Below are 27,774 nucleotides of genomic sequence, written 5' to 3' on the forward strand. Positions count from 1 at the left end.
GAGAGATGGGTTCAATCCCTGGGTCAGGAAGATCCCCTGGAGAAGGAAATGGCAACCCACTCTAGTATTCTTGCCTGGGAAATCCCACAGACAGAGGAACATGGCAGGCTACAGTCCATGGGGTCACAAGAGTCAGACATGTCTTAGCAACTAAACCACCAACACCACCGTCTTTGATGAATTACTTATTCATTCATACAAGTGTCTGTAGGATGATAGCTATGTCCCTGCATTGTTCTAAATGCTAGAGGTGCCATGGCAGAAAAAATAATAGACTCGGTTATTCCCTCACTGAAGATACAGTGTACAGGTCAGGAGTCAACCTTTTCTGTAAAGGGATAAACAGTAAATGTGTTAGATTGTGCAGGCTGTACAGTCTCTAAAAAGCAACCGCTCATCTATGTTATGGCTGGTTTTTTTTTTTTTTATTTATTTTTATTAGTTGGAGGCTAATTACTTTACAGTATTGTAGTGGTTTTTGCCATACATTGACATGAATCAGCCATGGATTTACATGTGTTCCCCATCCCGATCCCCCCTCCTACCTCCCTCTCCATCCATCCCTCTGGGTCTTCCCAGTGCACCAGCCCTGAGCACTTGTCTCATGCATCCAACCTGGGCTGGTGATCTGTTTCACACTTGATAATATACATATTTCAATGCTATTCTTTCAGATCATCCCACCCTCGCCTTCTCCCACAGAGTCTCAAAGTCTGTTCTATACATCTGTGTCTCTTTTTCTGTCTTGCATACAGGGTTATTGTTACCATCTTTCTAAATTCCATATATATGCGTTAGCATACAGTATTGGTGTTTATCTTTCTGGCTTACTTCACTCTGTATAATGGACTCCAGTTTCATCCATCTCATTAGAACTGATTCAAATGAGTTCTTTTTAATGGCTGAGTAATATTCCATGGTGTATATGTACCAGAGCTTCCTTATCCACTTGTCTGCTGATGGGCATCTAGGTTGCTTCCATGTCCTGGCTATTATAAACAGTGCTGTGATGAACATTGGGGTGCACGTGTCTCTTTCAGATCTGGTTTCCTCAGTGTGTATGCCCAGGAGTGGGATTGCTGGGTCATATGGCAGTTCTATTTCCAGTTTTTAAAAGAATCTCCACACTGTTCTCCACAGCGGCTGTACTAGTTTGCATTCCCACCAACAGTGTAAGAGGGTTCCCTTTCCTCCACACCCTCTCCAGAATTTATTGTTTGTAGATTTTTGGATGGCAACCATTCTGACTGGTGTGTAATGGTACCTTATTGTGGTTTTGATTTGCATTTCTCTGATAATGAGTGATGTTGAGCATCTTTTCATGTGTTTGTTAGCCTGTTGTGGCTGTTTAGTTGCTAAGTCATGTCCAACTCTTTTGCAACCCATGGACTGTAGCCCACCAGGCTCCTCTGTCCATGGAATTTCCCAGGCTAGAATTCTAGAGTAGGTTGCCATTCCTTCTCCAGGGGGTCTTCCTGACCTGGGGCTTGAATCCATGTCTCCTGCACTGACAGGCGGATTCTTTACCACTGAACAGCCAGGGAAGCCCAAAAACAACCAAAAACAACTTAGAAACAAAAAGACATGGCCATGTTCCAGTAACAGTTAATTTACAAGAAATCAGTGGTAGGGCAAATTTGCCCAGCTGACTGCAATTAGCCAACCCCTGATCTAGAGGAAGAAACAAACATTAACCAAATAATTATGTGTATGGTAACATGTGCAAAGGCCCTGTGGCACAGAGGACACATGTAGTTTAGTAGGGTTGATCGAGGCCAAAGGGGCTATTGCTAAATGAGTGAGGGACAGCTCATGTGGGTGAGGTTGGAAAAGGAGGGATAGACAGACCAGCAGTTCTTTTAGGACACGTATGGTTTTCATCTTTACATATTAACCATTGGTAATCATTGGATTATTTTAAGCAAGATGGAGATATCAAATTTGAGTGTCAGAAGATCATTCACTGCAGTGTGTACAATGCATTGGATGAAATTTCCTCATCTGAAACTTAAGGGTGGCGATACATGCCCTGTGGATTGGACAGTTCATTATGATAAGCAAATTACATGTGGTATAGATGTGTTTTATAAGATATAAATGATATAGACAACTACATAGGGATAATCTACAAGAAGCAGCACAACCAGAAGGTCCTATATATACTTTTGAATTTTCTCTATGAACAGTGGCAGTCTGAACTCAGGAAGGTGATCGTTTTGTTTATGTTAACAGACTTCCTTCACCAGGGTAACAAATCCTTAGGGTGCTTGTGAAAGAAGAGGAACTTCTCTCACTCTCTCACTCTGCCTCTCTGCTCTTCCTTCTCCCAAGCACATCTGGGTGCTTCCTGGAGCCCAGGTCTGGCTCCAAACCCATGAAAATTTGCCAAGTATAAAATCTTCTCAAGAATGAGATGGATCCCGGGGCGTCCTCTCCAGAGAAGCTGGATAAAGAGAATTTAGTGGGTAAGTTCATTTTTCCTGCCTTAAGTTTATTTCATGTATATTACACAAAAATGAGCGTTGTATCGTTGCAGAGAGTGAGCACGGGGTGGATTAATGCATCTTGAAATTGGCTTCAATTTCATTTAGAGCCCAGAATTTTGAAGTCATGGCTTATTGTGGTTTTTATTTGCTTCTTGAAGACCAGTCTATGACTTGCCCTTTTTCTTAAGTGTTAGATAGAATTTGTGTTTATCTTTATGTTCATTTTTTGGCATTAGCTAGCAAAGTTATGTTGAGCAGGCTAAAATTTATTCATTCTCAAATATCATTTGATGATGCTTTGATTAAATAGAAAAGTTGGTTTGAGCTGCACCATGTTTGATATACTGATCTCTCAAGTTGAGGAAAATAGAACAGCCTGTAAATATGAAGTGTAGCTTGAATACTAATGTTCTTCTGTATTGCAGAGCCTTTTGCTTGCGTTATTTTAAATCTTAGGATATTTCTAAAGTAGATTATTTTATAACTTCATTTTATGGTGGAGAAAACTGAGCCTTCTAGAGTTTGAAAACTTGGAGGTCCAGAAAGTGGTGATGGTGTTGATGGCGATGATGATGGTATGTGTGTGTGTGTGAGTACTAACCTGTGCTCTATACAAGTAACCTGTGCTCCATAACACAAGTTAGAAATGCGGGACACATTTGATATGATCAGTTTGTAAAAGAAAATATACATTTAGAGGTACCTACCTGAAATGGAAAAGAGACTTTTCTCTTGAAGTAGACCTAATAACACAGATATATTGAAGACCATGTACATCATTCGGAAGGTGCATGTGGGAGGACTCTTCCAGTGTACCCTTGATTATTTTTTTAAGTAAAAAGTTTCATGAGACTTTTTAGTTTCCACTTAACAGGTTAAGACATCAACTAGATGAAGGGCACGGCTGAAGATGTATCACCAGTGAAATATTTTAAAGTGTTCATGGATCTCCTTGGTTTTGATATTTTACTACTATGAACAACCTGCCCTATCACAAAACAAACAGAAGTAGAGCTTATACATTACAACTTCTGATTTCATGTGCTCTAGGCACTTTATGGAGAAGGCAATGGCACCCCACTCCAGTACTCCTGCCTGGAAAATCCCATGGACGGAGGAGCCTGGTAGGCTATAGTCCATGGGGTCTCGAAGAGTCGGACATGACTGAGCAACTTCACTTTCACTTTTCACTTTCATGCACTGGAGAAGGAAATGGCAGCCCACTCCAGTATTGCCTGGAGAATCCCAGGGATGGGAGCCTGGTGGGCTGCCGTCTATGGGGTCACACAGAGTGGGACACAACTGACATGACTTAACAGCAGCAGGCAGTTTATGAGACGGAGCGTTGGTCCTTCTCTGAGATGTGTGGGATATGTTTGCCCTTGCCCTCCTCCATCTTGGACACATTGACAAGGTAACACCATTCGGTCTTTCAAGCTGTACAGGAAATGAAATTCCCCACACAATATTAAGAGAATTAAATGAATAACTGAGTCCTAGTTATCACCCCCAGTAGAAGCCCCCTGCAGAATGTGCCTCAGGCTTGTCCCAAATTTCGAAAGCCACAAGGGTACATTTCTTCCTGACTCCAAGTTCCATGATGTCACAAGGATAAATCAGAATGTACAGGATGCTATAAATTAGGGCTTTCCCTCCCCGCCCAGGGACCTCATTAGCACTTCTCATTAGCCTTGGACAGAAAACCCTACCCCTTCCTTTTTTTCTTTCTTGTTTTTCTTTAAGAGGTAAAGTGAACTTAATTGGCATCTTGATCATCTCCATCTTAGAAATTCTTCTCAATGTCAATGTGCAAAAGAATCTTCCTGGGGAGTGTTTTTAAAATGTAGATCTGGTCCTCACCTCTTTTTCATCCTTCTCAGACCTTCTGAGTCTGAGATGGAATTAGAAGTTTGCCTCCAAGTAAATCCCTAAACTAGTGAGGTTGCCAGATTAAGATCATACTTTGAGTGATTTAACTTAAATTTAGTTTCTTAAATTTAGCAATTCTGCATTTTTCCTTAAAAAAAAAAAGCTCTTGATACAATCTGTGTGCATATTTCAGAGAAAAAGGGAGGAGGGCAGACAAATTGCAGGTGATGAAAAAAAGTGTTTACCTGTTGGGTTTCCCTTTAGATTTTTATGTTCGGTACTTAAAATCCTTGTTTCACTAGAGAAAGGACCAGGAAGTTGCTGAGACTCTGTTTTACTGGCTGTATCTCCCCAAGATTGGAAGTGAAAAGAAAAGGGGAAAGAATTTGTAACATTATTTGCTAGGCCCAGAGAAAGTGATTGTTCTTATTCCACATACATTTTATTCCCCACCCAGCAAGAAGCATCTGGTCTTTCCTGCTCTGAAAACACATAGGACTTTTTTTCACTTGACTTGAGTAGTTTTTTTGCATGGAGAGTCCCATGGACAGAGGAGCCTGGTGGGCTACAGTCCATAGGGTTGCACATAGTCAGACATGACTGAAGAGACTTACCATGCAGATGGGTAGATTTTTATTTTTAAAGTGCTTTTTAAAATTACAATGGTAGCGAAAAATAAGAAAATTCTGAGTAGTATAAACCAGTCATACTTCCATCACTCAGAATTAACCACTGTTAATATTTTATTTAATTTTCATCCAATATAGTTTTTTTTTTTTTTTAGTTTGGACCATTTTTAAAGCTTTTATTGATTTTATTACAATACTGCTTCTGTTTTATGTTTTGTTTTTTCTGCCCACAAGGCATGTGGGATTTTAGCTCTCCCCACTCCCAGCATTGGAAGGTAAATTCTTAACCACTGAACCACCAGGAAGTCCCTATCCAACATTTTTTCTAAGCATACATTTTTACTAAGAAGGATTGTACTAACCATATAATTTTACATCTTACTATTTTTTTTCTTTTAACAATATACCACAGCAAGTTTCAGCTTCCCTGGTCACTCAGATGGTAAAGAACCTGCCTGCAATGCGAGAGACCCAGGTTCGATCCCTGGGTTATGAAGATCCCCTGGAGAAGGGAACGGCAACCCACTCCAGTATTCTTGCCTGGAGAATTCCATGGACAGAGGAGTCTGGCAAGCTACAGTCCATGGGGTTGCAGAGTCGGACATGACTGAGTGACTTACACACATAGCAATTTTTTTCATGTTTTTGTAACTTAAAAAATTTTATGGTTTTGTGTCAATACATCATGGTTCATTTAATTATCCCTCCATTGTACTTTCAGGGTGTTTTGATTTACCACTCTTATAAATAACACTATCATGAGAATGTTTAGGCATAAATCTTAAGGACAAAGTATTTGTATTTATTGTATTTATTATGGGTAGTTATTTCAGACAGAAAAAGGAAAGGGAGAGAATGATTTTAAGCAAAATGTTTTCTCTTTATTTTCTTCCTATAATGGTGGGAGTTGAGAGACAACATCTATGAAGGAGAAAACTTGAGGACGTATGGTTCTCAGGTTAATTGACTCTCTTGAGAGCAAATAGAATCTCCTCTGATGGATCATTATTTCCAAACAAGAAACTTCAAATGTATCAATACATCTATCCATCTTGTTGCTGAGCATCTTTTTGATAGTTCAAAGTGTTGAGAGCACCGCCCACTTCATTCATTCAATGAATGAATCCAGAAGCCACTGTGTTTCAGGAGATGGAGATGTCAAAATAAAATGCCTGCTCTCAGAGCAGTAAAAATCCACAGGAAAGTTAACTAAAAACTACAATGTACTATGAACAGTGATGGTAGAGGGTGTTGTAGAAACTCAGAAGAGGAGCCCCTGGAGGTGAAGGTAAGATTGGAAAGTCTTCCTAGAAAAGAAAATGAGAGAAAGGAGAATGTAGGGTGTGCAGGGAGTCTAGAGAACACAGAAGCCCACATAAAACACAAACACACGTGAGGACTTTGGTGTTTTCGCTACCAAAGGGGATGTTTATGTGATGTTAGCGTGTGATCTAGTTACCTAGATGCAGAGGTGAGAGACTGGGAGTTCCCTGGAGATCCAGTGGTTAAGATTCTGCACTTCTAATGCAAGGGGTGTGGGTTCGATCCCTCGTCCAGGAAACTGAAAGGCCGCGTGTTGTGCAGCAAGCTCACAAAATTAAAACAAACAAAACCCCAAAAACAAACAACTCCCTCCCCCAAAAGAAAAAAAAACAAGTGAGAAAAGAAGGCACTGCCCCTTGAAAAACTGGGTCGAAGATGCTCTAAGAGCCCATGCGTCAAGTCTGGTCTCTGAATGGCAGGCTTGGGAGTGGCTTCTCGTTTGGCCGATGGCAATGGATGGAGCCCCGTTGGAGGCTCTGGGCCAAGCTGCCCCTGGGTGGAAGAAGGTCATGTAAAGAGGGGCACACGAGCAGGGCAGCAACGCTGAAAGGGAGCATGCACAGTACTAAAAACATCATTTTTACACCTTTTGAACATTCCATTTCAAAATATCTCTTAACTCTTTCTTAAAAAGACCAAATGGTTAAAAAGAAACTTAGTATTAATATAAATGTGTCATGAAGTTTGTGTCTGTAGTTGAGATGTAAATCTCAGTTTAGAAAACTCTTGGGGTAATGGAATTTTGTAGCCCTAGAAACTAGCAATGATGATAAAATCATCACCTACACTGATTTGGTAGTTTTATAGCAAGGATCTGGTTGTCTCTCTCAGTGTCTCTCTGTTTCTCTCTCTCCTTCCCTTTCTGAAAAGTGATCTGAAAGAACTTATAAAGTCAGTGACCAAGCCACTTTAGGAGGTAGAAACCTGTAGGAGTTAGGGTTCTATTGTATGTCCTCCTTAAAAATATAGTTTTGCACATGGTGAGGAGCCATCCACTGGATGGGCCAAATATCCATAGCTGATATTTAGAATTCTATGGTAAAAATAAATAAATTAAGGAAAATATGGATACACGTATATGAAGGCTGAGTCCCTTCACTGTTCACCTGAAACTACCACAACATTGTTAGATGCTGCTGCTGAGTCGCTCCAGTCGTGTCCAACTCTGTGTGACCCCACAGACAGCAGCCCACCAGGTTCCCCGTCCCTGGGATTCTCCAGGCAAGAACACTGGAGTGGGTTGCCATTTCCTTCTCCAATGCATGAAAGTGAAAAGTGAAAGTGAAGTCGCTCAGTCGTGTCCGACTCTTAGCGACCGCATGGACTGCAGCCTACCAGGCTCCTCCGTCCATGGGCTTTTCCAGGTGAGAGTACTGCAGTGGGGTGCCACTGCCTTCTCTGATTGTTAGATGACTATACCCCAAAACAAAATAAAAAGCTTAAAGTTTGGGGGGGAGAAAAGAAAAAGAAAACAACAAATGTCAGTTGTCAAAGCACACACTGGCCTGGACAAAATTAAATAGGCAAGAAAGGAAAACCTTACTCACGCCTATTGCCAGTGAAAGAGGTCAAGACTCAATCTGAACCAGCACCACTGAAACGAAGAGGTGTGGGGGTTTTCTTGTTTGTTTTTATAAAATTTTGTTGCTGTTGTTTGGCTTGCGGGATCTTAGTTCCCCAACCACAGATGGAACTCAGGCCCGGGAAGTGAAATTGCCCAGTCTTATCCAGTGGACCACCAGGATATTCCCCAGGGTGTGGGGTTTTTAAAGGCTGGAGTGCACTAGTGGAAAAGTATGAAAGAGTTTGCAGGGTGGTCATAGACCATCTGGGTTTGGTTTGCTACTAAACTTCCCACATCTTTATGGCAGGCAGTATATTTTACAACTTGCAGCGTGGTGTCTACTGAAGTCAGTCTCCTACCGCCCACAGAGACTGGGAGCGGGGGTGGTGTCTTCTTAGCAATCGCATTTCAGGAGAAGGTCTCCCAGGTCCTCGAGAAAGATAGTCCCAGATTGTAAAAACTGGCAAGAGGGTTTGAAAAAGGCTTACATCTCAAAGGGGCAGAGAAAAAATTTACAAAGATAAATGTTCTAAAGGAAGTGCTCATGGAGAAGGGAAATCAGGGGCCTTGAGTCAGGAAGAATCTCTTTAAAGGTTCATCAAGCTGAAGAAAATGTTCGGAACTCGAGGAAATTCCCTGGCAGAGGCCCAGCTCACTAGGGGGGCCTCCTAATGAGGTTAATAATTTCTTTGTGTGCGTGTGTGTTCAGTCACTTCAGTCGTGTCTGACTCTGCAACCCCATGGACTGGAGCCTGCCAGGCTCCTCTGTCCATGGGATTTTTCAGGCAAGAGTACTGGAGTGGGTTGCAGGCCCTCCAGGGCATCTTCCCAACCCAGGGATCAAACCCACATGTCCTGTGTCTCCAGCACTGCGGGCAGATCGCTTACCACCAAGTCACTGGGGAAGCCCTATTAATTCCTTTACATGTAATTTATTTAATCCTCACGGCTAGCTCTTATTGTGCTGACAGAGAAGGAAACTAAGACCCCAACAGGCTAAGTGACTTGGGAGACGTCATCTAGCTTTCACGTGGCGGTGTCTTAATGAGAACGCAGGGTCACGGGACCCGGGACCTGCAGTTTCCATCCCTGTAAGCACTGTCCACAGCTGGTTGTGCTAAAGCTCTTCCATTCCCTCCATCCTCCTTTTTTTTTTTCTTCTGAGTTTGCAGAGCAAACAATGAGCTTTCCATCCTCAGTACTAGCCTGCCCATGGGTATCCTCAGGTCTCTATGTGAATCATTTTTTATATGGTATGAGATACATATAATACAATGCATAAGTCTTAAGCCCTTGGTTTGAGAGACTAAATACATGGACAAAAGGCTGGACCGTATCTAAACATAGGACTCTGACCACCAACCTGCAGCAACCAGCCCAGAAAACCAACACTTTATCTATAATAACCAGCCCAGGAAGCCAGCCTGCTAGATGGCAGATTTGCAGGAAGCCAGATTGTTATCTCTGACAACAATTCAGAAAGCTGAACAATTACTTCTGTAACAATCAACCCCTAGTAGCCGGGGCTTGATTAATAACTGACAGCTCTCCTACTTTCTGTCCCTGATTGCAACTTAGGATCAACAGAAGAAAACCACAGTGTACTCCTAGACCATCACATAGGATGCTCTGCCTCTAGTTTGTCCATCTGTAGCTTCATCAGGGCGACAGCCTCCAATCAGGGCACACCTGGAGCCTCCCATTTTTTTCCACTGTAAAGCTTTCCCTCTCCTCTGCCTACCTTTGAGTCTCTGCCAAAATGCTAACGATAGAAATTGACTCTTGTGATAGAAAACCCTGAATAAATAGCCTTTGCTTTTCTCTTTGCTGGCTGGTTATTATTCCCACGGGCTCAGTATGTGTAAGTCTATGTAATCACCACCCAGATCAAGATACGGAACATTTCCAGCACCCTGAAAAGCTCTCTCATCTCTTCCCAGATGATACCCAACTGCCAAAACTCCACTACCTAGAGACAATCTACTCTGACTTCAAACATAATAGGTTAGTTTTGCCTCTTCTTGAATTAAATGATACAATACGAGATCAGGCAGTATGTATTCTAATGTTGCTATTGTTTAGTCGCTAAGTCGTGTCTGACTCTTTTGAGACCCCATGGACTCTAGCCTGCCAGGCTCGTCTGTCCATGGGATTTCCCAGGCAAGAATACTGGAGTGGGTTGCCATTTCCTTATCCAGGGATCTTCCCCACCCAGGGGTCAAACCTGCACACCCTGCAGTGGCAGGCAGACTCTTTACCGCTAAACCACCAGGGAAGCTCATGTATTCTTACACATGGAATCAGAAAGCTTGTACTCTTGTGTCTAGCTAATTTTTTGCCCAATATTTTGTCTATGAGATTCATTCATATTTTGAATTCATATTTTGAATGCTATAGGAGTATAGCATTTGTCTTTTCTCCTGAGTAATCTTTTATATGAAGGTAACACAACTTTATTCATTCTACTATTGATGGGTCTAGGTGATTCTTTGTTTCTTGGATTTTATGAATAGAATTGCAATCAATATTCATGAATATGCTTTTCTCTGTAATCAGCCTTCATTTCTCTGAGATATTACTTAGAAGTTGAATACTGAGTCATAAAGTAAGTGTGTGTTTGGCTTTAATTGATACTTCCAAATAGTTTTTCAAGGTGATTGTATCAATTTGCATCTATGAGACCTCCGATTGCCCCACAACTTTGATAAAATGTGGCATTATCAGTCTTTAATTGTTTGCCATTCTGGAAGCTGTGTATTCTTATCTAATTGTGGTTTTCATTTCCCTGATGTATACTGTACATCATTGTTTTGGTGTTTTTAAACAATGTCATTACCTAAATGGCTATTTCTGCTTAGAGAGGAAATGACTATGTACAGTAACACAGATCTGTGGGTTTGAATTGAATATAGTACTGATTTAATATTTAGATACTGTTGATCAAGACAAAATTGGGAAATAAGCAAGCAAGTTATCTAAACTATTTGATTTCCTAAAATTTGTTTCTACTTCTAATGCCATCTAAGTGGGGTTAGTGATCTAGAATATTCCTTCCCTACTTCCTAGCCTCATACGAGTTAAAATCCTGCCTTGAGTATTTACGCTTAGTCCTGGGGGGTATTTAAGTCTCCTCTGGTGCTATGGGCTGCATCTAAACTCCAGGAACAAAGCCCCAGAGGCATGAATCTACAACTTGAAGCTTGGTTTTGCCTCGCTGCCGGAGACTGTGGAACTTGTGGGTACCACTTCACTTAAATAGAGATTAAGATGATGGTGACAGTGCTAACCAGGATGATTTCTGGCTGCAAAATGAAGAGTTGGCCTCAGTTATCCCTAAATCCCTTCCAACTAAAGTCCCAGAGTCCTTCTCCCGAGTCAGCAGTGCTGGGGCTCAAGTTTCTGTCCCTCAGTCATGTCTGATTCTTTGCCACCCGATGGACTGTAGCCAGGCTCCTCTGTCCATGAAATTCCCAGGCAAGAATACTGGATGGGTTGCCATTCCCTTCTCGAGGGAATCTTCCTGACCCAGGGATTGAACCCGGTCTCCTGCTTTGCAGGCAGCTTCTTTACCATTTGAGCCATCCGGGAAGCCCAAAACTGGTAAAATATCTGTTAAATGGATGAAAGAGAAATCGGGGTCAATTTGCTGCCCCCAGCAAAGTCCATTTCTCCACCAGGAAGTAATATGATGGCAACTCTGTGGTATGGTGACAATTACCCAGTTGGATGGCATCACTGACTCAATGGACGTAAGTTTGGGTAAACTCTGGGAGTTGGTGATGGACAGGGAGGCCTGGCATGCTGCAGTTCATGGGGTCTCAAAGAGGCGGACATGACTGAGCGACTGAACTGAACTGACAACTACCCAGAGAAAATACCCCTCCACAGATTAGGATAAAGCAGATGAACAGATGGCTAAAGCAGGAGATGATCACACAGAGTATGGCCCCTTTTCTTTCCACCACCCCCTCAAGAGACTGGCTCAGGGGAGGCTCTGGAAGGCACCTTGTGTAGAATAAGTTAAAGGTTGGGTACGGGAGATGTCTGAAGAGCCTTTGTAATACAATCTCAGTATTTCCTTTGAATTAGAATTGTAATCCTCAAATCCACTTCTCAGCACAGCATCCTGGTTTTAGCTGTGGGGGAGGTGGGGAGAAAGAAGGCTGGTTCTGCAGGAGGCTGCAAAAGCAGCTTGGTGCTCCCCCAGAGCTGCTGTGCTCACAAGGCTGAGACACAGAGCCCTGCGGGGAAGGCGACAGCCCCACTTTAACCGCAGCTAATGACACCCCCAGGCTCCACCGATCCTCCCGGGGGCAGCGGCCTGGGTAATTCTAATGCTCAGGTGTAAATCTTGGAAGATTAATCAGGCCCTCATCTCTGGCCTCTCTCGGCACATTTAGGACTTCACAGAGACACACTCACAGGTAATGATGCTAGGGACTGTGGCAGAGCTCATGGAGGTCAGGGCAGTTTTCTCTGCCACCAGCACCTTCTATTGCAGCTTGGTGTTAAGGCTGTAGAGAGTCTGGACATGTCTAGGGCTGGCTTAGGCTCCCGTGGTGACTCAGACGGTAAAGAATTCGCATGCAATGCAGGAGACCTGAGTTCGATCCTTGGGTTAGGAAAGTGCCCTGGAGGAGGGCATGGCAACCCAGTCCAGTATTCTTGCCTGGAGAATCCCACGGACAGAGGAGCCTGGCGGGCTACAGTCCATGGGGTCGCAAAGAGTCGGACATGACTGAACGACTAAGCACAGCAAAGGGCTTGCTCACGGCATGAAGTGTCGCTGATGTCCTTGTTGGAGCCCCAGTTCCCTGCGCGTGTGGCAGTGTAGAGTCACAGCCCCCAACGCCGCTGGGTTCTGAGCGCCAACTATGGCGGCGTCAGCACGGTGGAAACACACCGAAGGGGCAAGGCCTGTGCTGCGTCCTCAAAGCTTTCCTCAAGATGCCAGGAAAGCGCGAATCATCTGGGAGAGTCGTGTCCAAGCAAGGTTATCGCAGCCTTGTTTGTAAAAGCAAAATTGCCAGTAACCATCATATCCATCAATAGGAGAACGGCTAAATAAAACTTTTTTTTGACTCACAACAATGAAGTTGTTGTGACGAGGCAACAATGAAGAAGAATAAGGTAGATCCAGATGTAATGCCATGGGAATATCTCCAAAATTTATTCAGTTACTATTTTTTGAAGGCAAAAGGAGAAGAGGAGGGCAGAGGATAAGATGGTTAGATAGCTTCACCAACCAATGGACATGAATTTGAGCAAACTCAGAGATAGTGAAGGACAGGGAAGCCTGGCATACCACAGTCCACAGGGTCACAAAGAGTCAGACACGACTTAAAAGCTGAAAATCAATATTCAGTTAAAAAAAATAAGTAGAAACTGTGATGCCATTTCTCATAAAACCTACAAATCAAAACCAAGTTTTTCTAACTAGAGACATATATATGTAAATACACAGTAATGGATCTATAAGGACATATACCAAAATGATAACTATGGAAGCTTTCTAGGTAAAAGTGGACTGAGGAGAAGATGGTCGGTGGTGGTGGGGACTCCAGTTTTATTCATATTTCTTGAATTTTTTATTAATGAGAATGTATATATATAAGGTATGTCATTAGTAATAACTTTAAAAGTGCTAATAAATAAAACACAACAAAGATACTATGAGAAGGCATAAAATGTCTCTTTATCCTGCATAATGATAGTCTGATCCATCTCAATGTGGTCCAAAGTTTTGGAAAGTGATATTTTGGAAATTTAAACTTTGACATATTCAGGCAAACCCTTATTGTTATGGAGTAGATCTTTATGTGCATTTAAAGCCAATAAAAGAATATTTTCACTCAGAAGTTTTTCACATGAAATATGTATCTAAAACTTAGATGCTTTTCATTTATTAGAATGCAGCAAGTGAAAAGACTGAAAATAAATGGTGAGGAGAGGGTGGGTGGGAATAGGCACAGGGTACAAACTCTTTCAAGGGCACTTACCATCCATCAAAATTGCAAATACTAACCCCCTTGACCTAACACTTCCACTGCTGGGAATTCCTCCTACACAAGTCCACAAAGATACACATTAGGACTCCTCACAGCATTATCTCTAAGAGCAAAATCCTAGGATCTTGTCTCAGTTCAGTTGCTCAGTCATACCCAACTCTTTGCAACCTCATGGACTGCAGCACTTCAGGCCTCCCTGTCCATCACCAACTCCTGGAGCTTGCTCAAACTCATGTCCATCGAGTTGGTGATCATCCAACCATCTCATACTCTGTCGTCCCCTTCTCCTCCTGCCTTCAATCTCTCCCAGCATTGGGGTTTTTTCCAATGAGTCAATTCTTCCCATCAGGTGGTCAAAGCATTGGATCTTCAGCTTCAGCATCAGTCTTCCAATGAATATTCAGGACTGATTTCCTTTAGGATGGACTGGTTGGATCTCCTTGCAGTCCCTTGGACTATCAAGAGTCTTCTCCAACACCACAGTTCAAAAGCATCAATTCTTCAGTGCTCAGCTTTCTTTATGGTTCAACTCTCGCATCCATGCATGACTACTGGGAAAAACCATAGCTCTGACTAGACGGACCTTTGTTAGTAATGTCTCTGTTTTTTAATGTGCTGTCCAGGTTGGTCATAGCTTTTCTTCCAAGGAGCAAGCATCTTTTAATTTCATGGCTGCAGTCACCATCTGCAGTGATTTTGGAGCCCCAGAAAGTGAAGTCTCTCACTGTTTCCATTGTTTCGCCATCTATTTGCCATGAAGTGATGGGATTGAATGCCATGAAGTGATGGGATTGAATGCCATGATCTTCATTTTTTGAATGTTGAGTTTTAAGCCAGTTTTTAAGGATCCTTGTGAATATTCATAAATGCATGTTTTTCAAAGCACTGGTAGCAGTAAAATGGATAAGTGAGGATGAATTTGAGGTGGTTTATCAGTGAGGCTTGGGGCTTCCTTGGTGGCTCAGAGGTTAAAGCATCTGCCTGCAATGCGGGAGACCTGGGTCCGATCCCTGGGTCGGGAAGATCCCCTGGAGAAGGAAATGGCAACCCACTCCGGTATTCTTGCCTGGAGAATCCCATGGACGGAGGAGCCTGGTGGGCTACATTAGTCCATGGGGTCGCAAAGAGTCGGACACAACTGAGCGACTTCACTTCACTATCAGTGAGGCTTCGTGACTTCTATGGTTGGCCTGGACGACAGTGGGGATGGTTAAGGCATTCACTGAAACAAAGGTAGCATAAGGTGTTTGTAGATTATTTGAGTGGAGATACCAGCAAGTATACTAGCTTCAGTGCCTGTGTGACATATGAAATCAGAGGAAGTTTGGGGTGAGGGTGGGGTTGGTTGTCAAGGAGAAGAGAACAAGAAGCAGTAAGGATTTAAAACAAGGTGAAATAGTGAATATAAATAATTCTAAATTTATTTAGAATTTATCCAGGGATCAGCCAGACCTGGACGCTTACCAACAAGAATCATAGCACTTGAGAAATTATGTAATTGATGTGACTAAAGCTATAAAGTTTTAAAAGGCTGAAATATGATTTGAATTTAGTTCCATCTCTTCCCAGGTGATATTAAGCTAAAATGCCCCTGTTGTGGTAATATGTGATTAGCAAAAAGACATGAATGTAGTGAGCTGATGTAACAAAATTCTATGAAAAAACAAAATTATCAAATATCAATGCCTGACAAGTCTCTGTAATATTCATCAGTCTGTAACATGGGAATAATGGTAGTAATATACATTTACTAAGATAGATATAGGGCCTTTCCTGATGACTCAGCGGGTAAGAATTGCTTGAAATATAGGAGACACAGGTGACATGGGTTCACCTGTTCCTGGGTTGGAAAGATCCCCTGGAGGAGAAAAATGGCAACCCACTCCAGTATTCTTGCCTGAAAAATCCCACGGACAGAAAAGCCTGGTGGGCTATAGTTCAAAGGGTCATGAAGAGTTGACACGACTGAGTGACTTTGCACAAACATGAAGGTAGATACTAATGTGTGGGTTAGCTGCCTTATATAAATAATCCCATTTAATCCTCACCAAGTTCTTCAAGGTAGGTCATATCTGTCCCTATCCTACAGATGAAGAAATGGAGGCTCAGAAAGACTGAGTGGTTTTTCTGAGACCACAGCCCTGGGGAGTTAAAGATTCTCATAGAAACTCAAACGCAAGCACTCCTGAAAATGTTTTTCCTTGTGCTACAAGGTCTCCTTTGGGGATAGTAGTACCTACCTATCTGCCTCAGAGGTTGCCTTGGTTTAACCTAGGGAATTCTGAGGGCCTGGGAATCTGTATTTTATTTATTTATTTCATTTTTATTATTTTTGACTGCACCGTGAGACATGCAGGCTGAACCTGCACCCCTGGACCACCGGGGAAGTCCCCAGGAATCTGTCTTTTAAGATGGCACCCTGGTGATTTTCATGTGGGTGGTTTTATGTGTTTTGAGAGTAATAAACCATGGCAGCCCTATGTAAATATTATGTTATTATTATTATTGATTGCTATGAGGTGTCTTAGAAGGGACAAGTCCATCTTCATCTAAAAACCTGAATGAATATTTTCTCTGTGTGTGTGTGTGTGTGTGTGTGTGGTGTTACTGCCATCATGAGTGTGATGGATTCAGGTTGCTTCCTCAGCCCCATTCCAGCCTGGCCAGCTCCTTGGATGGTTTCTTCATGCATGTCACTGAATCACTTTCCTAAGAACTGTGTCAGTTACAGGCTTGCCTCCTTCCCGTTACCTAGGCATCAAGAGTAAAGGGCTTGGTGTATGTGGCTGGATCCTGCTTTTCCTTTCTTTCCTGCTGATGGTCATTACCTTCCCGATCTCCATATGGATGTGCTTGAAGGTAATACCCTGGGAAACAGATTGGTCTCTCTGTGTGAGTTGATGAACTATGAACACTAAATGCTCTCCCTTCATCTCTCAGATCATTAAGGAGTACGAACGCGCTGTTGTATTCCGACTGGGACGCATCCAAGCTGACAAAGCCAAGGGACCAGGTATGACACTGGTTTCGCTGAACTATCACCAGGTTTAGTTGAACTCTATGACATTGCTAATGTTTGTTTTCAACTCACCAAAATGGCAGTTTCATAGGACAGATTCTAATATTCTTGAAAGAAGAGTCTATTCAAACTAACTTAAAAGGCACATGGAGGAGAAGGGCTATTTGCTAAACCTCTCTAGCATCATCTGTTGTCTGCCCCCTTCTAAGGTGTATTTAAGTAAAACCATTCTCTGTTCAGCTGCACTGTAGGGTCTCTGGGGAACTTCCTTATTCACACCGTGTGCTCTGCACTTGGCCATGTACTAAAGCAGGCGCTCAGGTGTCTGTTACATTTTTAAACAGATGAGAAACTTCAAAAGGAGAAGCTTGTTACAGAGACCTGGCCACTTCAAGTAGTATGATCCTCCTTGTCTAATACAGACTTCCCTTGTGATCCAGTGAAACTGAAAGTCGCTCAGTCGTGTCTGACTCTTTGTGACCCCATGGACTAGACAGTCCCTGAAATTCTCTGGGCCAGAATACTAGGGCTTCCCTGGTGGCTCAGTCTGGAAAGAGTCTGCCTGCAGTAGGAGGCTCAGGTTTGATCCCTGGGTTGGGAAGATCCCCTGGAGAAGGGAATGGCAAACCACTCCCGTATCCTTGCCCGGAAAATCCCATGGACAGAGGAGCCTGGTGGGCTGCAGTCCATGGGGTCGCAAAGAGTCGGGCACGAATGAGTGACTAACACTTTCACACTGGGGGTCCAGTGGCTAAGTCTCTGAGCTTCCAATGCAGAGAAGCTGGGTTCAATCCCTGGTCAGGGAGCTAGATCCCACATGCTAAACTTCCATGCCTCAAGGAAGACCCTGTGCCTTGTCTAATAAGGAACCTAAGGGAAAGAAAGCAAGAAATGCTTGTTAACGGGTATTTTTAGACGTTCATCCAAATACAGGTGATGGAATTATCCAACTGAGGAATAACAGAGCAAAGCTAAACCCTTTCTAGTCATGTTTCACCTGGTGGAGCCAAGATTATAACTTAGAAAAAAAACTGGATTTGAGAGAGGTCGAATAACCACAGCTTGAAGGACTCTGGAGAAAAGTCTCTTCTAAATGAATTTTCCCAGAAGAGTTCACCACTAAATGTCCCAGGATAACAAATCTCGTCATACACGTCTCTGGGGTGAAGGAGTTATCTCAGAATGTCACAAGAGCCAGAGGGAAACAGGCCAAATTGCTAACAGAGAACCTCTCCACTTCTGTAAATCGTAAACTATTTTTTAACAATAAAAGTGTACATAACAAGAGCTGCTACTTCTTGAGCACTTAATACATGCCTGGCACTATGATTTTTTTAAAAAATGATTTCGTTTGTTTACTTTTATTTTTGTTTCTTCTGCATCCTCCTTGCCGCGTGGGCTTTTCTGTAGTTGTGGTGAGCGGGGGCTACTCTCTAATTGCGGTGTGCGGGTTTCCCATCAGAGTGGCTCCGCGGGGCGCAGCAGGGCTCTAGGGCATGCAGGCTTCAGGAGCTGCGGCTCCGGGCTCCAGAGCACAGGCTCAATAGTGGTGGTGCCCAGGCTTAGCTGCCCTGTGGCGTATGGGATCTTCCCAGGCCAGGGATCAAACCTGTGTCTCCTGCATTGACAGGTGGATTCTCTACCACTGAACCACAGGGCACTATGTTTAGCTCTTTTTTTTTGTTGTTGTTGTTAACATGTTGTGTGTATACTGGTCACTCATTTGTGTCTGACTCTTTTCGACTCCATGGACTGTAGCCGGCCAGGCTCCTCTGTCCATGGGATTTCTCAGGCAAGAATACTGGAGAGGGTTGCCATTCCCTTCTCTGGGGGATCTTTCTGACCCAGGGATCGAACCCAGGTCTTCTGTATTGCAGGCAGATCCTTTTACCATCTCAGCCACCAGGGAAGCCATAATCCTGCTTAATCTTCACTATCATCTTACAGGAATTAGGTGACTGAAGCTCCGAAAAATTAGATGAATGTTCTTAGGTCACAAGCTAGTAACCAATAGGGCTAGGACTCACCTCTGTCTAGTTCTAAGGGCCATGATTTTAACTGGTGACTTAGCACCCAAAAAAGGAGTAAATTAGGAAGTAATCCTCACCTCAGAAAGGCTTAGAGACCAAAAGAAAGAAAGCACCATAGCAGTGTTTTCTGTTGATGCTACCAGCCCTTTTCAAGGTACTCAATGAAAAAACTTGTTTCTTTGACAACAAAAACAATAGCACCAGAATCTTTCCAGTAAATGGAAATGGATGTGTGTCCCCATCTTGCTGACATGCTTATGGTTCTGTCTTGGTCACTCTTGCTGTAGAGAAGCTTCACCAGAGCAAAGTTAAGACATCATAGAATCCTCAAATGAGTGTCCTCAGCCCTTCCCGCCCCCCAATCTAATACATGACAGCTCAGAGAGTAGTAAGAATATTCACAATTGAGGAAAGCTGTATATGAGCTAGAACACAGTTACAGAGAAACTACAAATGTTGCAATACACTAGTTTTAGGGACACTGAAATCCTGGGGAGATTTTAATGCTAACGTTCCTTCAGTCCTGAAGAATATAAATGAGAGTGTGGACAGACACTGATATTCAAGGCTTAAAGTCTGTGCTTGAATCTTTTGTACAGATACGTTTAACCCAGGGAAAAACCAACTTCCAAAATATTCTTATAAATAAATGTCTAATTCAATACTTGAATCAGAAGTAGGTCCAATGGTTTTAAATTTTAATTGGAAGATAATTGCTTTATAATATTGTGTTGCTTTCTGCCATACATCAACACGAATCAGCCACAGGTACACACGTTTCATCCCTCTCGAAGAATGTCTGATAATTAAATGTTAGGGTTTCCCTGGTGGTCCAGTAGTTAAGACTCTGTACTTTCACTGCAAGGGTGTGGGTTTGATCCCTGGTTGGGGAGTTAAGATGCCATAGGCCTCTCAGCCAAAAATACAAAACATAAAACAGAAGCAATATTGTAACAAATTCAATAAGGACTTAAAAAAATGGCCCACAGGAAAAAATATTGAAAGAAATAAAAATTAAATGTCAAGAATCTTTAGCTTCTTAACAAAAGATTTTAATTTCTAGGGAATCACTTTCCTTTAGTCTTTGACTCATAAGGGGAAATAATTACCCCAAAGTTAAAGATGAATTATTGAAGATCATCTGAGAAGCTTTTATACTCCCACAAAAACAATGTACTGTATATCTAGGAGACAATCTATTGCAGTTATTTTCAGTTGGGTCAAATTTTAAACTGTATTTACTTTTGCACAGGTCTGATTCTGATCTTGCCCTGCATAGATGTGTTTGTCAAAGTTGATCTTCGGACCGTTACTTGCAACATTCCTCCCCAGGAGGTAATGCTGACTAAAGATATGTTTCTGGAAATAAAACCAATCTCTTCCCTGTTACATGGACAGTTGAGAATTCATAATATGTTTTCAAACAATAAAAGGAAAGATGAACTGAATTCTTAGAGACCTGCTGGAGGAGTCCTAGGTGGCTCCTGAAACTTTTGGGCCTTGTTTCGCCAAACAAGAATAGAGCCAAGAGCAAGGGCTGAAAAGCTAGAAGAGGTGGAATGATTGGGTGGGAGAAAGTCTGAAAGAAGAGAAAGAATGGATACAGAAGGCAGAGAAGCTGAGATGCAGAATGACAAGCAGATGCTGGCGAGGGTCTGATAAATCATTTTAAGGAAAAGCTGAAATTAATTTGGTAGATGGCAGTCACTGGTTGTGATATTATCCTTTTCATCACCTTTTCAGAAAATGCTTTAGTACCATCTGTATCTCTCACCTCTGCTTTAAATTTTTTCATATGTTTGGATGCAACAATGTGAGATGGACATGGAGAAGGAACACCCAGGGCACAGGCCTCACCTGCATTGGATTTCAAATAATTCTTTTCTGTTCTTGAAGTGCTGAAACTGAAGGAAGCAGGCCAGGGACTGGGTGACAGGAGAGAGAAACAGCGTTATTAGCAGTCATGCAACTTTCTAATAAACAAAAACAATCCAGAAGAGAAAGGAAAGTGTGTGGAAGAGCAAAGGGGATTAGAAGAGAGAAAAATCAACATCTTTGGGTAAATGATAATTTTCTTCTCTCTGGTCCAGAAAACTCAATCAAGACCCAACCATGATGTCTTCATGTCACTGGCAGAAGTTAGAGTCCTTACTTAGAATTCAGCCCTAATCATAAGAGACCTTGGGATGCCTAGTGACCCATCACAGAATGTTGATGGCTCCATGGTAAATAGTTCTAGATGGGAGAACGGAGTTCCAGGGTCTATTTCCGTAGTATGCCCAGAAATCTGATTTTTTCCAAACTCCCTCGTCATGTTAATGCAGAATAACTAACACAGAGCCTCTATAAAGTTAAATGGGTTTTTCTTTATCTGAATACAGAACACGGGTCTCTGGTGCCATCTATGTTTTCTAAGAAGCATTGCTATTCATCAAACTGATGAAACTGACTGAAAAGATCTCAAGTATCAGGGAAATGACTTTTCTACCTCTCTTAAGAAGGTAGAATTTCAGCAGGGTTCTACAATTTAAGGTGGAAACACCTACTTCACCTCTGAGTAGGGGGTGAGACTTCCATAAGATGAAGTTACAGGGCTAGGTACATATCACACCTATGTAGGAGTTTGGTTCCTGATTAGGATGATAGTAGATTCAAGTCAGGGCAGATGTTCAGTGCTGCTGGCATGAGTTGTCATGAAGGCTCTCCTTTGGTGGAGTGGAATCCGAGGCAGCCTGATGCTTTTTTGGTTGTTGTGAAAGTCATGTGTATGTGTGCTCAGTCGCTCAGTCGTGTCCAACTCTTTGTGTGAAAGTCAAATGCATGTGATTTTTCGTGTTCTTGCTCTCCAGATCCTCACCAGAGACTCTGTGACCACTCAGGTGGATGGAGTGGTCTATTACAGGATCTATAGCGCCGTCTCAGCAGTGGCTAATGTCAATGATGTCCACCAAGCCACATTTCTGCTGGCTCAGACCACTCTGAGAAATGTCTTAGGGACACAGACCTTGTCCCAGATCCTAGCTGGCCGAGAAGAGATTGCCCATAGCATCCAGGTAAAGACACTGAGAACAAACAGCCTGCATTGTTAATCCACTCATTTTAATTGTCAGTGATAATCAAATATTAGCAGTTCAAAACACCACCTCCACTTGCGCACACACACATGTGCCCTGCTGCTCTTAACAGATGGGCTTCAGTTTAGCATTTCTTTTCTTTTTTTTAAACAATCATGAGGTCCAGATTTAAATATGTAGGTGGGAAGAGGGAGCTGCTGGAATTGCTTTAGGAACTCAAAATGATGAATTGACATCATACACTTCAGCTTTTTCCTCCTAGGAAAGCTGACTTCGTGCTCCTAATGTCAATAAAGATATGAATAGCAATCGTAATTATACTATTGTTGAGGATGTAACAGGTAGCCCTGTCACCTCTTGTTCACCCTAGATTATGTATATGTGTGTATGTGTGCTAAGTCTTGTCCAACTCCTTGTGATCCCATGGACTGTAGCCTACCAGGCTCCTCTGTGGAATTTTCCAGACAAGAATACTGGAGTGGGTTGCTATTTCCTACTTCTACTTCCTGACCCAGGGATTGAACCTGCATCTCTTGTGTCTCCTGCATTGGCAGGCAGATTCTTTACCACTGCACCACCTGGGAAGCCCTAGATTGTAGATAATCACATTTCTGTGTTTTTGGAATCAATTACATTTTTATTCTGAGCCTGCCTTCTCTAAGAGGGAAATTCATCTTTGGTCCTTCTCGGCTTCTCCTCCAGTCTCTAAGGTAGGCCAAAGTCCCTGAGGCTTTATAAGATAATATCAGTTCTGCATGATAATGCTCTATGCCATTTTAAGAGCTTCACAAGTTCAATGACTCAGATATTTCCCCATCAGTCAGGTCAGTGGCTTCTTGAGATGGCTTCTCCCCATCTCCCGGCTCTCTGCAGGCATCACAGGAAAGCAAGGGCTCACTTGCAATTTGGTAGCAAGGAGATCTCTGCCCTTTACGCTTTGGGAGAACTATTCATCTGATCTCACTATTTCTTGAGGCATTGTTTCTCATCCCTACTCCTCCAGGGTAACCAGCAGCTATCTTCAGTTGTCTGAAGCTCTAATGAAGGATGAGGATGTCTTTGGTTTTAGGCTTCTTCTGCCCTAAAAAGACATGTATGCCTTGCTACCTGTTTAAAACTGAGCTACAGGTCAGAGGTTAAACAAAGCAAGAAAAAGAGTATCTCAAAAAGTACCCAGTGATAATATTAATATGTATTGAATTACTGCTAGGCCATGATAGATATCTTACGTGTATTCTATGCAAACCTCATGACAGTCCTGAAAGAAAACCTTTCATAGATATGAAGACTGAGAATCAGAAAAGTTAAGGAGTGAGCCCAATGATTCACAGCTGTAAATGGCAGAACCAGGACAAAAGCCACTGCTGTCTGCTTGGTGTCAGGGACAAGAAAATGTGGGGTATTTGCTCAAATCTAGATGGACAGTGCATGTGCCTTAGGAATGGTTTGGGTGCATCTGCTGAGCAACCCCCTCTTAAAAGAAATACCAACTTTTGTTTCTGAATCCTTCCTGGGATTTACTTCAATTCCAGGAAGGGAGTGATAAGAACACCTATTTTCTTCCCAGATAGCCTCACTCTAAATTCTGTAAATTCAAAAGGAGAAAAAGAAGAGGGCTTCTCTTGCATATGTAAAATATAGCAGAAACTTTGATTGCATTGCCTGGATTCTGATCGATGTCCTTTCTTTTGACTTGGAAACAGACCTTACTTGATGACGCCACCGAGCTGTGGGGGATCCAGGTGGCCCGCGTGGAAATCAAAGACGTCCGGATTCCCGTGCAGTTGCAGAGGTCCATGGCTGCTGAGGCCGAGGCCACCCGGGAAGCCAGGGCCAAGGTAAGGGCGACTCCAGTCGGCACTGGAGGGCGAGCCCCCCACCCTGGAGCCGACGAGGATGGAGCCTGAATGGAAGCTCAGGCTTCCTCAATGACGTCAATAAGAAGAGGGCTGCTTCTTCTCCTCCTTTTTTTTTTTTTTTAGAAGGTTTACTGAGAATTTCTTCCTGAATTAAAGGGTCATGGGCAACTTTGAGGGAAAGGAGGGGGAAGCGATATTTAGGCAGTTTGGGATGGACATGTACATCTGCTATATTTAAAATGGGTAACTAACAAGGACCTACTGTATAGCACAGGCAACTCTGCCAACGTTATGTGGCCGCCTGGATGGAAGGGAAGCTGGGGGAGAACGGATACATGTATATGTGTGGCTGAGTTCTTTCGCTGTCCATCTGAAACTATCACAGCGTTGTTAATCAGCAATGCTGTTCAGTTACTCAGTCAGTCGTGTTGGACTCTGCGACGTCAGACTTCCCTGTCCGTCATTATCTCACGGAGTTCGCTCAAACACACATTAATCATCTCTGCTGTTAAATCACTTCAGTCGTGTCCGACTCTGTGTGACCCCATAGATGGCAGCCCACCAGGCTCCGCAGTCCCTGGGATTCTCCAGGCAAGAACACTGGAGTGGGCTGCCATTTCCTTCTCCAGTGCATGAAAGTGGAAAGTGAAAGTGAAGTCGCTCAGTCATGTCTGACTCTTCGCGACCCCATGGACTGCAGCCTACCAGGCTCCTCCATCCATGGGATTTTCCAGGCAAGAGTACTGGAGTGGGTTTCCATTGCCTTCTCCGAATGCAAAATATTATAATATAAATATATATTTATATTATACTCAGTGACTTAGCAAGGTGGGTCCCCTTGAGAGACATGAGCAAGGCAAACACCAATCCCCAGGTCTCACCTCAGATTCAGTGAAGCAGAGGCTCCAGTGAGCCCAGGAACCTACATTTTTATGTAGCTGGCTGGGGATTCTGATGTAGCAACCTGGTGCCTGCCTCTGGAGCATCAACCCTCTAGCATGTTAAGTGAACACACTAGATTAAGAGGACCAGGTGACTACAATCCAGGTTAGAGTTACAAAATGTGAGTGCAACTTGGTCTTGAGTGCTCTTGAATCTGTTGGATTCATAGCCTTCCTATGAAGGATGAATTTTCTGAAGTATCAGAAACCAATTGACATTAGAAGCCTCCAACTATCCTCTTTGGAATCTTACTTGGGAGTACAGGAAGATGCCCTCTACTTATCTCTGACTTCTCTGTTGAGCTCCAGCAGCTTCTAAGCAGTGGACTTGGAAGGCACGTTTGCACATGGGCAGTGAGTGCCCGCGGATGGGGCAGTTGAGTTCCAAGTCATTCCTGGGCAGCTGGAGAACCAGAGGAGGTGCAGGGTGCTTAGGAGAGTTCCAAAGAGGGTTTGCAGACTGGCATTGCTGCTGCTTGTAATCAAGAGAAGGCGGAACTGGGAACAATTCTTACATTGTAAGAAGGAAACAAAATTGGAAATTTTTTGTTCTAGTTCTGTGGAAAGTGCCATTGGTAGTTTATTAGGGGTTGCATTGAAACTGCAGATTGCTTTAAGTAGTATAGTCGTTTTCACAGTATTGATTCTTCCACGCCAAGAACATGGTATAGCTCTCCATCTGTTTGTGTCATCTTTGATTTCTTCCGGGAGTGTTTTAAAGTTTTCTGAGTACAGGTCTTTTGCCTCCTTAGGTAGGCATTTTATTCTTTTTGTTGCAATGGTAAATGGGATTGTTTCCTTAATCTCTCTTTCTAATCTTTCATTGTTGGTCCATAGCACAGGGAACTCAGCTGGGTGCTCTGTGATGACCTAGGTGGGGGGGTGGGGGGTGTGGTGGGAGGGAGGTCCAAAAGGGAGGGGATATATGTATACATGTCGCTGATTCACTTCCTTGTACACAGAAACTAACACAAAGTAAAGTAATTGCATTCCAATTAAGAAATGAAACAAAATTGGCAACAGAAGGAAATTAAAAAAAAAAAATCTGTGATAAGTGAAACTCACAGAAGAAAAAGCCAGCTGGAAGCCTTGAATTTCAGACTTCTCTGCAAATGAAAGCAGCAGATGGGGAGCACAGATTCAAGAGCATCACTAGGGTGGCTGGACCTGTATTTGTTTGGGTTAAAGGCAGGGCTTTTATTTTGTTTGGAATGAAACTAGGGACTCATAATTTGTAAGTTATCTCCCTGTTTCCTGCAACCTCCTCAAATGTCTCTAATCACATAAGGATGTGAAACTCTAATCCTTGCCGAAGAAGTAGATGAAACATGGGTGGCCAAGTGGGGGCTGGGAGGGAAACATCAGTGCAGACCCAGATAAAGCAAGCACTAGTCACAGACGGGAACCTTTATTTCTAGTCTTTTCTTTCTGTTGGTGTAGGTCCTTGCAGCGGAAGGAGAAATGAATGCTTCTAAAGCCCTGAAGTCCGCCTCCATGGTGCTGGCTGAGTCCCCGGCAGCCCTCCAGCTGCGTTACCTGCAGACCTTAGCCACCGTGGCCACAGAGAAGAATTCCACCATTGTGTTTCCTCTGCCCATAAATATGCTAGAGGGCATTGGTGGCATCACCTACGACAACCACAAGAAGGTCCCCAACAGAGCCTGAGGTCCTCCTGCTGCCTCCAGCCATCACTTAGGCATATCTGTTCCTATGGCAACCCCAGCAGTTAGAAGTGTTGAGAACGTCAACACTATTCAAGCACAGAGTAACTTTACAGCTGGATCAGCATTAGCAGGAAAAGGCATAGAGGCTACAAAAAGAAAAAAGAAAGAAAGAAAGAAAAAAACGGCTGTATGTTACTTTTATTTTTAAGAAAGGAAAGAAAACTTTGCATTAGTCTTAGGATAATCAGTAAGTAGGCATCGCTGACTTAGAGCAGGAACTTTCTTGTTGTAGCTGGGGTGATCTTTCGGTGACCGTGATTAAGATTTCAGAATTACTTTTTAATGAGTTTAATCAGGGCTTCCCTGGTAGCTCAGATGGTAAAGAATCTGCCTGCAATGCAAGAGACTTGGATTCAATCCCTGGGTTGGGAAGATTCCCCTGGCACTCTAGATAATCGGCAAAGTAACACATTTATACTAGCTATTTGCCTTATCAATCGAAAGTGATTATTTGCTCACTTTCCAGTTCTAGCTATCTGCTTTGTAATTCCAAAGTAGTTATTAGCTAAATTTCTAATTGTGACAACAAAATCCCCAGAATGCTTAAAATTATGATTGATTTTGATGTTTAGGACTAAAGAGGCACTGAGGCTTCTGGCTGCAAATTTATCACCACCTCCCTCTCCCAGGCAGATTGCCCTCAGCTCCCTGGCTGCGTGTCCTCCTCCTGGGACTGGTGGCCAATCCTGGCCTCCCAGCACCTTTGTCAGAGGGTGAGATGAGATGCTGTGACCCTGCACGCTCCAGTCTGCTTATTTGTTCACAAGTGAGAAGCTGGCAAAAGGTTGTGTTGTTTTAACTCACTGGGGAACAGTAGCCTGCAAATTTCATGTTTTCAGTCTCTCCTTTGTCCCAAGAGCCACAAGTCATCAAGGATTGTTTGTAAACTCTACTCTTCCTCTCTAACCCATGCCTCCAAACCTCTCAAAAATAAAGATGCCATAGAATGTGAATGTATTTTAAAAATTGCTTTTCTGGAGATTGTTTTGTTGCCATGGTGCAGTTTTCTTTTGGGATCCATTTTGGGCAATGGGATAGAAGTTTTTAAAGTTATCCTTTATTGAATGTCTGCTGTGTGTGACACTGTGTTCAGCCCCTCATGGATGCTAAAAAGTATTCTTATGTTTAAAAAGGGAAAGTGGTGTCAAAAAGTTGAATGACTTATGCAGAGTCCCTTAGCTTGTGAGTGATGGATTTGGGACTGGAAATCAGATCTGCCTCCAAAGTTCTTGCTCTTAAACATCATTG

At 42.9% G+C, this 27,774-nt stretch overlaps 1 protein-coding gene across 1 annotated transcript; it reads left to right on the forward strand.

The window, feature by feature from the left end:
• On the forward strand, positions 1–27,492 carry STOML3 (stomatin like 3). The gene is made up of 7 exons (XM_020897137.2): positions 1–2,465; positions 16,635–16,738; positions 16,820–16,892; positions 20,181–20,263; positions 21,778–21,981; positions 23,706–23,840; positions 26,243–27,492. The coding sequence occupies exons 1-7, from the start codon at positions 2,414–2,416 to the stop codon at positions 26,465–26,467; spliced, it is 876 nt and encodes a 291-aa protein (XP_020752796.2). The 5' UTR covers positions 1–2,413; the 3' UTR covers positions 26,468–27,492.
• Positions 27,493–27,774: the final 282 nt, after the last annotated feature.

Source organism: Odocoileus virginianus, chromosome 8 (assembly GCF_023699985.2).
Source record: "Odocoileus virginianus isolate 20LAN1187 ecotype Illinois chromosome 8, Ovbor_1.2, whole genome shotgun sequence".
Taxonomy (NCBI): Eukaryota; Metazoa; Chordata; class Mammalia; order Artiodactyla; family Cervidae; genus Odocoileus; species Odocoileus virginianus.

Coding starts and splice junctions, on each gene's coding strand:
- STOML3 (XM_020897137.2), top strand. CDS start 2,414: ATGGATCCCGGGGCGTCCTCTCCAGAGAAGCTGGATAAAGAGAATTTA. Junction 2,466..16,634: donor GGATAAAGAGAATTTAGTGG/GTAAGTTCATTT, acceptor CCCGTTACCTAG/GCATCAAGAGTAAAGGGCTT. Junction 16,739..16,819: donor CCATATGGATGTGCTTGAAG/GTAATACCCTGG, acceptor TTCATCTCTCAG/ATCATTAAGGAGTACGAACG.